The following is an 11,281-nucleotide window of genomic DNA, read 5'->3' on the forward strand; positions in this document are numbered from 1 at the left end:
GTTTATATTGATTCTAAACATTTTGCCAAACATCACACACACACTCCTATCCTCCTGGTGGAGACCTGTGCCCAGAAGGGCACTTTTTCTAGTTGTCAATGGGATTTAATGTTTGTCTAGGACAAAGTTTGTGCACACACACTAAAAGCTGGATATAGAAAAAAATACCACAAAGAACTAAATGGAAATGCACTTAATAATGATTAACCTAACCTTAACTTCAAACTTTACTCCACAGGTATAGGGGAATCTATACAATTTTACCTCCCTGTGTCTAACGGCAGACTAGGCTTCCTGTGGGAGTAAAACACACGCTTGCATATACTACAACTTCAGCTTTGCAAAGTCCAGCCCCCTCTTAACAACACCCTCCCAGTAGATCTTCCCTCTCACAACAACCACCAGAGCAGGCAGGCTCAGGCTCATTCAGTGCAGAGTCAGTCTGCAGAGACAACAGAAGGAATGGGCAGGACAGGGTGGTTTCCTCCTGCCTTGGGCCTGCTGGCCTGGCTGTGCTGCTGCTTCGCTCCGGGGCCCATTCAGGGGGGCAAGGTGCTGGTTATGCCTGTGGACGGGAGCCATTGGCTCAGCATGAAACTGCTGGTCAAGGAGCTGGCCGAAAGGGACCACGAGGTGCTGGTCCTGGTGCCTGAGACCAGCTTGCTTATTGGGGGTTCGGCCGACTACAGGACCGAGACCTTCCCGGTGCCGTTCACCAAGGCCGACCTGGCCAACTCCCTCAGCAACCTGAGCCCGTTCCTGAAGTCAAAGGGGTTATTTGACGTGATTGTCGACTTGCAGCTTTTAATGAACTTCACCAGCCTTCAGGTGACAGGCTGCGAGAGCTTGCTGTACAACCAGCCGCTCATGGACGAACTGCGGGGAGAAAACTACGACCTAGTGCTCACCGATCCGTTTCTCCCCTGCGGCTCCATCCTGGCAGAGACATTCAAAATCCCAGCAGTCTATTTCCTGCGCGGACTCCCCTGTGGCCTGGACGGAATGGCCGCCCAGTGCCCCTCTCCACCTTCCTACATCCCAGCATCTCACTCGGGAAACTCAGACAAGATGAACTTTCTGCAAAGAGTCAATAACATGTTCATGTACATGCTGGAGTCCATCTTGTGCCGCATCATGTACGCCAGTTTCGATGAGCTGACTGGCAGGTATTTGGGCAATGGCATGACCTACAAGGACGTATTAGGTCATGGTGCGATCTGGCTGCTCAGGTACGACTTCACCTTCGAATGGCCCAAACCCATCATGCCAAACATGGTCCATATCGGTGGCATCAACTGTGGAGGAAGGTCTCCCCTGCCTGCTGTGAGTGTGTAAAGAGCCTGTGCTTAGAACCTGGTGTCAATCCTTTTTGTGTATGGCATTATAGATGAAGAAATTGTAAAAAAAAAAATAATAATAATAAAGAAAATTATTAAAAAGATCTATAAGCTTACAACGCGGCACATTTTGACTCGTTGTGTGCTTGTAGATCTTTGCCATGCAACACTGTCTTGGCATTGTCTTGCGCTGAACCATGTGCTCCATACTACAAATCCAGGAATAAACAATCACCTAAAACTGTCAAATCTCTAGTGGCGAAAAATATTCACCAGCTACAGTAACAACAATTCCAACAATTTGGAATGATGCCAAGTTTTGGCATAAAAACATGTTTTCACACTCAGTGTTGCACATGTGAGCGCGCGGCCGCGCGCTCACACAACTAAATATCTATCTGTACAACATGTACTGATACTACAATATGTACTACTCCTATAGGGAGCACACCAAAAATTACATGTAGGCAATACACATTGCACTCTGCAATTCTTCTCTTTCAGTGCTCTAGTGGAGAATAATGCCCTAAAAGAGCCTCTAGAGCGTGAATATTGTAGTCAAGAGATCATTATGCATCCTTGCTCGATGTTCCGTAACCAACTTTGCATTGAAAACTTTTCATGAGGGCAAAATGCCATGTTTGAATGATTATCAGGGCGGATGCAGCTGTGTGTGTGTGTGTGTGTGTGTGTGTGTGTGTGTGTGTGTGTGTGTGTGTGTGTGTGTGCGGATGTGTGTATACTGGGAGTTAGCTTGCAGTGTGATAACAACGTGAATGTGGGTGTTGCTTCCACGGCTCTTGTGACTTGTCCTCTGGAAACACTCACAGTGCAGGCTGTGAAATTTGAACCAGGAAAAGGCAGTCCCTTGGACTCTGGCCATTGTTAAACAGAGGAACTTTGGGAGCCTTGTTCTGTTTGCAAGTAGTTGCACGTAGGCCTGTCCTACAAATTAAACACTTAAGCCCCATGTTTAACATTAATTGTCAAACATTTTCAAAAACGTTATATTTTCAAAACCTCTTTTTTTTCAACTATAACTTCATGCCCAAAATAGGGATTAAAATACTCAGCCAAGTACGTACTTCAAATACTCAGCCTATGTTTACTGAATCAAATATGCACTTCAAATACTCAGCCTATTCACAATGTAAGTATCTCTAAAAATACTTAAAAGACACCATAATTGATTGAAGCAGAGTCATGTCAACACCAGTATCCCATGTGACTTGTCTTTATAATTAGGCTTTATATATTGTCTGTGTGTGTGTATCATTATATATTTTTTCAATTTTATAAATCATTCTATACATGTATTATAATGTACAGTATGGCTCTCGAGAATAATGGTCTCATTTAATTTCATTTCATCTCCCTGCAGGACGTTGAGGAATTTGTAGAGGGCTCAGGAGAGGATGGTTTTATTGTCTTTACTCTGGGCTCCATGGTATCCGCAATGCCTGCGGAGAAGGCAAAAGTGTTCTTTGATGCCTTCAGACAAATTCCTCAAAGGGTAAGAGCAGATAGGATCCCACTAAGGCCGGTATTTTGTATTGTGTTACTTTTATATGCTGTCGGGCAGAAACCACCTATCTCCATATTAATTAAGCTTTTCTGTTTTATCGTAAATTAAAGCTCCAAACGATGTGCGAAGTAACACATTTTGAGATTTACCTTTAAAGGTGTAGTGAAATGAAAAATACGTTTCACACTTTTAGACCATATCCGTGGTCATTATATGGGCATACCTAACAATGGATGGATGCCAAAACATTTATTTTAATTTAATTTTAATTTTTATCAAAAGTCCATAAAAATATATTTTTAATTACTTCCTGAAAACGAAAACGTGCTGCGTGATGACGTGTCAAGGCCCACATCAATAAAAGCCAATAAAAATGAAGCTCACCAATTCGATTCCCATTGCTTCATTGTCCTCCAACACAGCTGGTTTTGATTAAAGAACTACTCCGTTTTTAATCTCATTCAAGATGACATCAAGACAGTGTATTACTCGTTTTAAACATAATCATCACGCTAAAATATGTATATAGGTTGTGTATAGGTTAGAAATAATCTCCTGGCTTTGCCCCACGTCGCTCTGTCACTTTGTTTACAAACGAGAGGAAGTCACGGACGTAACGCCCCATAGCCTGGAGGGATGCGACGCTCTGATTGGTTCAGAAACTTCAGAGCCAGCGATTCAAGCTGAAACTTCAAAATTCATTAATTTTCGTTTCACTACACCTTTAATATCAATTGATTGCGGTTCACAACTGTGTCCTGTACACACTCATAACACTCCGGTTGTGGTGCGATGAAAATTAAAAAACGAAATGCAAAAGATTTGCGGCTCATTTCTCTAAAAGATATGATCCTCGGGTACAAATGTATGTTTTGGGTGAATTAAATGTGTAGTGAAACGGAAACGGTGGGAATTTTATTTTGAAGTTTCAGCTTGAAACGCTAGCTCTGAAGTTTCTAAACCAATCAGAGCGTCGCATCCCTTCAGGCGATGGGACGGTAGCTAGGGACAGTAGCTATGCTACACGCAGGACCCATGGAGTGTTTGTTTACAAGTCAGATAGTCGGCCAGCTGTACCAATTTACTGCTATGTGGCTTATTTCTACCCTATAATGTTTTCAGATACATATTTTAGCGTGATGATTAAGTTTAAAACGAGTAATACACTGTCTAGATGTTATCTTGAATGGGAATAAAAACGGAGGATTTCTGTAATCAGTAGCAGCTGTGTTGGACAGACGCGCAGATATGGGGCATAAAACGGGTGAGCTTCATTTTTTTTGTTTTTTATCGATGTGGGCCTCGACACATCATACCGCAGTACGTTTTCGTTTTCAGGAAGTAATTTAAATTTGATTTTTATTGACTTTTGAAAATACACAAAAATAAAAATGTAGGCCTACCCATTTTTTGGCATCCATTGTTAGGTATGCTCATATGATGACCACGGAAAGTAAAGTGTGAAAAACATATTTTCATTTCACTATTAGCGATAATTCACTTCCTGATTCTCGGTTTCCGAGTGAAACGGCTTTGAAAGTTTCAAACTAAGAGTTTACAAAATACTGAATTTACAAACTATATTGATACCGATATTTAGACAAACCAAAATAACCACTAATCGACAAAATCGATTAGTCACTTCATCCTGTATTATTATACTTTGTTTTACAATGGTGTGCAAAAATAGCAAACAAAGCTGATATACAGTACAAATACGATCTCAACAGACAATATACTAGGCTACTGTATATGGATATGGACAGTAAATGAAGTAACCTGTGCACATAGTTCCACAGGTGCTGATTAATGTTTCCAGGAACAATTTATCAGTTAAATTCTAGTATATTATCTACTATATATTAGTATGTTAATTGCACCCGATTTGCAGGTTGGTGCCTTGCATGGGTTCCTCCGCCATCGGTGTATGAATGTGTGTGTGTGTGTGTGTGTGAATGGGTGAATGTAATGCACAATCTACAGTATGTAAAGCACTTTGGATATGGATAAAAGCACTATATACTGTAAATGCACCATTTAAGTATGGATTAAGTGTCTTGCCAACACTGAAACAAGAAATTGTTTGGACATTTTAGAAACATAAATTGTTTATTTTACAAAGCTGATCATTTCATAAATCTTTATTAAATCTTTCCTGCTTAAGCTGTGAGAGATTTGTCCAGTCCGCATATCCTGTAGACTTAAGCACTAATCCTGCCTAACTGAGACATAGAACTTTGACCCTTAACTTGGTTGGCCATAAAAAGAAAGAAAGAAAAAAGATACAAGGCAAAACACTAGATGCTCTCATCAGTGGTTCTCAAATTGGGGTCCAAATGTATATCAGTTTGGGGGCCCACATGAAAAGGTTTGAGAAACAGTGCTTTACAGTAACCTGGTGCTGTTGATGTTTCAGGTTTTATGGAGATACACTGGTGTTGTACCTGAAGATGCACCTAAAAACGTCAAACTAATGAAGTGGCTACCTCAAAATGACCTTCTAGGTACAGTATATGTGCAAGTGCCTGTGCATGAGCTTTAATCACTTAAGCCCAATATACTTTGTCGCACAAATTATAGTGAAAATAGTCAATCTTTAGATACACTATTGTTGCTATTTTTGTTAACTTTTGAAAATGTTTGGCTATGATGTCCCCCGAATATGGACCTCCGGTTTATGGGAACTTTCTTTTGTATTATGATCAGCCTATGTATTTAATATACTGTATGATAAATTGATATTTGGATGGTGTTCAAGAAGAATGGGAGGCCAGGCACAAAGCGTTGCCAAAGTGTGAAAGAAAATTAATTAATTGAATTATAAGCCTAATGTAAACTCTTTAACAAAGACCACTGGGCGTGAGAGCCGTCCAAACCGTTGGGTGTGGATGTGGTTGTGTCAGCGGTGAATGTTTGATGGGATGTGGGGCATTGCATAACTTCAAACAAAACAAACAGTAACCACTATAGCCTGGAGGCTAGTACCGCTAAGCACCAACTGCTGCTATATCCAATTATCCATAGCACCTGCACCCAGTTTGGCAACTACCGTTCAGTCAATGTCAGACAACTGTAATCTAGGGTTTTGCTTTTGGTTCCAAGAACCCCCAGTTTGATATCGCTCTGTCGGGTGGAAACTGTTACTTTTCAGAATTCAAATTAAGAAAATAGCAAAGGTGGCAGATCTACAACCTCAAACATGTGATGCTGTAGTATGATCCAAGTAGGGCAATCATTTAGGAAAAAGTTTAAATATGGAGATAAGAGGTTTCTGCCCGATAGCAATGAGATGCATTAGGCCACGGACCCCCCATTTGATACCATTTGTTATCTCTGCAGGGATCCCAATATGCAAAGTCCTCAGTGTTCATTTAGCACTGCGGGCTATATCTTACCCCTTATCCCTAAGCTTATTTGTCATGTTTTACTATTTTGAAAAACCTTTTAAAATTGTTCGAATGGCCAATCTACAAGCTCACAACGTGTCGATGTAGATCGGCTAGTTGAACTATTTTAAAATGTTTTTAAAAATAGTATAAAATGTCTCATAAGTTTAAGGATAAGGGGTAATGGGTGGCGCAAGATAGGGCCCCGAGTGCAAAAATGGATCTCAGACTTACAGACCCGTATGGGTCAATTTGGACCGCTGGTGGACCCCACACCTAACATTGAGCACCAGTGAGAGTAGGGGTTCAGTGTGTCTTGCTCAAGTTCAGTTTGACACAAAGCCAGGAGGAGCCTGTTTGGGAACGTTCTGTTCCCAGACTCTCCCTCCTGACCACAGCTGCCTGTAAATCAGTATTTCTCAAACCTTTTCATGCCCACATTGACATAGCACCCGTTTTAACTGTCTGTCTACTCTGTGTCCCACAACATGGATATCTCTGTATCTGCGAGTCTGCCTGTGTGTGAAGAGTGCACTGAGTGTGAAAAGTGGAGTGGTTAAGTAATCAATTGTCAGGTGTGGGGTTGCCATGATGGCAATCAATTGGCTGAGGCAGAGGCTGGAAATTGCACAGGTGAGGGGATTTAGGCTGATTAGGCCCACAACTCGATACCGGGCACTGCATGGGGGTGTAGAACGCGTGTCGAATTAGAAGTCGGTGGGGCAAACAGTTCCACAGATCAGATCGTTCTGGCCACATTCAGGTGTTTAGACATATATCCCGTGTTGTTTTTATAGACTGTTGCATCCTGCACTTTGAGCTTGTAGATCTGCTACTTTTGATGATATTTCAATTTTGTTTTAAAAATAGCAGATGTACACGCTGCAAGGTTGTTTATCTGCTATTTCTCTAAACCAGTGACCACTTGGTTGTTATACAATATATCTACAGTATTATACGATCTATTCTAAACTGACATATTGGTTACGCTATTCGCCAATTTCCGTTCTGTTAAATGAAACCTTGTGTAATATCTCTCCAGTTGCGACTACGTGCACGGTGCACCGGGCGAACCTTGCCCTGACCAGCTACTTGGCCAAGATAGAAGATTGGTCAAAGTTAGCCTGGCTAAAGCCAGACGCGAATCAGCCATTGTCAAAAAAAATCCCTGCCGGCGGATTACACAACAGTGTGATAAGACTGAGTCTGAATGAGTCTGATTTATTAGCCTGGCTAGGTCAAAGTGGCTTCGGCAAAGTCACACTTGAACATGAATGGCATGATATATTACTACGTCAATATATGTGACGACCACTAACACCAGAAAACACCAGTCTATTCACAAGGTGCTGCTGAAATGTCCCTGGAGCATTCCATAATCGAAAAGGGATGACTGTATAAAGCGTTATTCATAGTCTGGATTTTCGGTGGAACTACAACATGACGTCACAAGCCGCGGTGAAGAGCAAACCACCGCCACCGCCCCAGCCCTTCTCTCTGTTTTTACTCACCACTGCTCAACGTTATTTCAGCTCCGGTGGTCACCTCACCACCGGAGCGGTGATCACCTCACCACCGAAAATCCAGACTATGAATGAGCCTTAAGAAGAAGTGATATATTCTGAATTCATGGATTCTGTCATGCCCAGGATGGAATATAAAAAATCAAGGATTGTTACCTAAAAAGAAAACTTGATCAGTTAAGCCTGCTTAACAAACGATCCATTCCAAGTTACTCTAGTTCTGGCTTTTCTTTTTTTTTTTACCTGCCCTGCGAACATTGGCCTCTGTGTGAACAGGAGTATCAATCAAGAAACTTGTCACAGAGCAGTAAATGATTAATCGACCCGTAGCTTGAGACAGTGCCACCAGAAGTGTTTTCACTTGGGTTGAACTTTATGCCCAACAATCAGAGTAGACCTTTCTTTTGAGAAGATTCCAGTTTTCTCTCTTGCCAAGTCTGTCTGAATCCATTAAATGCATACGTTTTATGTCTGTTGTCTCCCTCTCCTGATGAAGAGAGGTAATCGCAACAATGTTTGAACTACAGGGAATATGGCCACCCACATGTGTGTCAGGCTTGCTTCAAATAACGTTGACATCGTCAACCAGCAGATGCCCTGACACCAGGGTCTAAATGTCTCTCTAGCCACTGCAGAGGTGTTATTTAAAGCATTGGTTCTCAAAGTAGGGTCCAGGGCCAGGCAACCTCATGGTTCCTTGCAGGGCTTCTAAATGGGCCCTTACACGCTACTCTCCCAGTTATAGGGGTCCTTAATAAAATTTAAAAGAGTTTGAAAACCACTGTATTAACATACTACAAATATACAACAAATCAAGTTTATAGGTGGTACTCACAGCAACAAGCAGACCACGGACACTTGACAAAGTCATTTTGACTGAACCACGTGTGCTTTTCCTGTTCCACCTCTTGTGCAGTCGACACACATTAACCATGGCGACACATTCTCTCAATCCCGCTCCAACTCGGGACAATAACAAGCGACTAACACAATGACTTGAAGGTTTCATTGAAACCTTCCAAACATACTCCCTGGCCATGTTGCAAGTTTTATCACTTTAGATATCGTCTATTTGAAAATAAGCTCACAAACAAGCTCAAACAAGCTCACAACAAATCGCATTGTGAGCTTGTGGATCTGCTACTTTCCAAAAAATGCCACACACGGACGGAGTGCAAAACATACTCTCTCCCGATGCCATCGGCCTGGTGGAGACAATAAGCAACTTTGCTTTAGAAACAATATTTACAAGCGACTTTGCAGAAAAACAAGGGCATTATAATACCTTATAATAAGCAGACTTGGTAACAGTCCCTGGCATGCATGGCATGCTGTAGCTGTAGCTTGGTTAATTGTGCATTACAATGTAATGCATTACACAACAGACTGTCCGTACTGTATGTTGGGCATGTCATCAATCAAGGATCAAGTGGGATTTATTTACGGTGACTTTGTAGGTACAACAATAATCTGAAACATAGGTTCACCTATAAGGTTGTACTCATGAGGCACCGACGTTCTTATCAAAAGATCATCTCTTTATTGTCCCCTCAGGGATATTCATCTTCACAGTCTGTTCAAACAGATACACACACAACCATAGAGCACACAGACAATACATGAAGTCTCCAAAATACACACAAACCATCCTATCAATGAGGCAGTTTGTTTAATGCCGCAATGGCTGACAGAACAAAACTTTCCCAATTTACATTATATCTGTATCATCCAGATGGGCATGAGTCTAAAGTGACGATGTAAGGGATGGTCACATGTGATGGCTGTTTTGTTAATATCACATCAGAAAGTGTGGTTGTGGGAAGTCCAAAAAACTTAGAGGCAATAGGGGTAATAGTGAAATGTTCATTAGACATGGACAATATGACATTGAGTGTATGTGCTTTGTCTATGCCATGGTCTACTCCTCAGGTCATCCCAAGGCCAAAGCCTTCATAACTCACGGAGGGACGCATGGCATCTACGAGGGCATCTGCAACGCCGTTCCCATGGTGATGATGCCGCTGTTCGGGGATCAGGGAGAGAACGTGCACCGCATGGTGTCCCGTGGCGTGGCCGAGAAGATCAGCCCGATCGACGTGACCACTGAAGAACTGGTGGCCGTGATCAACAAGGTCATCGGTGACAAAGGGTACGAAAGCAGCACTACTCAGTGAAATCCTGAGGGTTAATTTAACCCAGATTTAACACTCATAATTATGATGTCTAACATTAATGTGATGAAAAAACAACAAATGAATTAACCGTATGGTAAGTTGTGTTTTGGTACCCTCCACAAACGGTTGTTTCAGTTGCATGTGGTAACAAATGTGGTCTCTATTCATTTGCATTGTTTATGAGAACTCGCAGCCCCTTCAAATGCACTTTACTGGCAGGATGTTAAAAAAAACCTATATACTGTAGTTAGCAATTTATTGCACAATAAAGTAGGTCCGTAAATCTGAGTATAAAAACTGACATGGTGTCAGTTTGGGTATGTTTTTCCACAATTTAGGGCCATTAGGCCCAACTATAGGTATATTGCTCTAGCCTGGGTGCCGATCTTCTACTTTTGATATTTTTGTGTGACGCTGTAGTATGATCAAGGGCATTAATTTACCGGGAAAAAAACCCACTGAAAGTTATAATATAGAGATAGGAGGTTTCTGCCCTGACAACAATATACATCTCTCTCTGACTGCCCACAGTTATCAAGAGAGGATGGATACGCTGTCTTCGATCCATCTGGACCGGCCCGTGGAGCCCCTGGACCTGGCTGTGTTCTGGACCGAGTTTGTCATCAGGCATAAAGGCGCCGAGCACCTGAAGCCTGGGGCGCATCACCTCAACTGGATCCAGTACCACAGCCTGGACGTCATCGGCCTCCTCATCGTCATCGCCGTCACCGTTATGCTGGTGACGCTGAAATGCTGCTTGTTCTGCGGCCGCAAGTGTTACGCCAAGGTGACCGCAAAGAGGAAGAAGGAGTAGTAGCGCTTTGCAGAGCAGCACTGTTGATTACGCTGTTTATACACTAATGAGGTGAATGGTGAGGTCGAAGGAAATAATTACTGGACCCACTGAGATGTAAAAAAGAAAATGGCTGTGCTTTGAAAACTGTGTGTGTGTGTGTGTGTGTGTGTGTGTGTGTGTGTGTGTGTGTGTGTGTGTGTGTGTGTGTGTGTGTGTGTGTGTGTGTGTGTGTGTGTGTGTGTGTGTGTGTGTGTGTGTGTGTGTGTGTGTGTGTGTGTGTGTGTGTGTGTGTGAGAAAATGCAGTAGCTTATTGTCATTGCATTGTCCTGATTGGTGACATACTGCAGGCAATCATTAAGGATTTTGGTTGAAAAATAAAGTAATTTTTATACAATATTGTTGCCAGATTCTTTTGGGGTTGTTTTCATTGACCTGGTTTCTGATTTCTCACAAAATCTGGCAACACTGCACATACCGTACACATGACAGACCTGTTTTTTTTGTTGGGGGTTCAAAAACACCATACATGTTACACCCTC

At 42.2% G+C, this 11,281-nt stretch overlaps 1 protein-coding gene across 1 annotated transcript; it reads left to right on the forward strand.

Moving 5' to 3' along the window:
* Positions 1-401: 401 nt before the first annotated feature.
* On the forward strand, positions 402-11,138 carry LOC306935624 (UDP-glucuronosyltransferase-like). Its single transcript, XM_079518724.1, has 5 exons — positions 402-1,323; positions 2,719-2,850; positions 5,279-5,366; positions 9,701-9,920; positions 10,477-11,138. The coding sequence occupies exons 1-5, from the start codon at positions 463-465 to the stop codon at positions 10,757-10,759; spliced, it is 1,584 nt and encodes a 527-aa protein (XP_079374850.1). The 5' UTR covers positions 402-462; the 3' UTR covers positions 10,760-11,138.
* The last annotated feature ends 143 nt before the right edge of the window (positions 11,139-11,281 follow it).

This window comes from Electrona antarctica (assembly GCF_951216825.1).
Source record: "Electrona antarctica genome assembly, chromosome: 13".
Taxonomy (NCBI): Eukaryota; Metazoa; Chordata; class Actinopteri; order Myctophiformes; family Myctophidae; genus Electrona; species Electrona antarctica.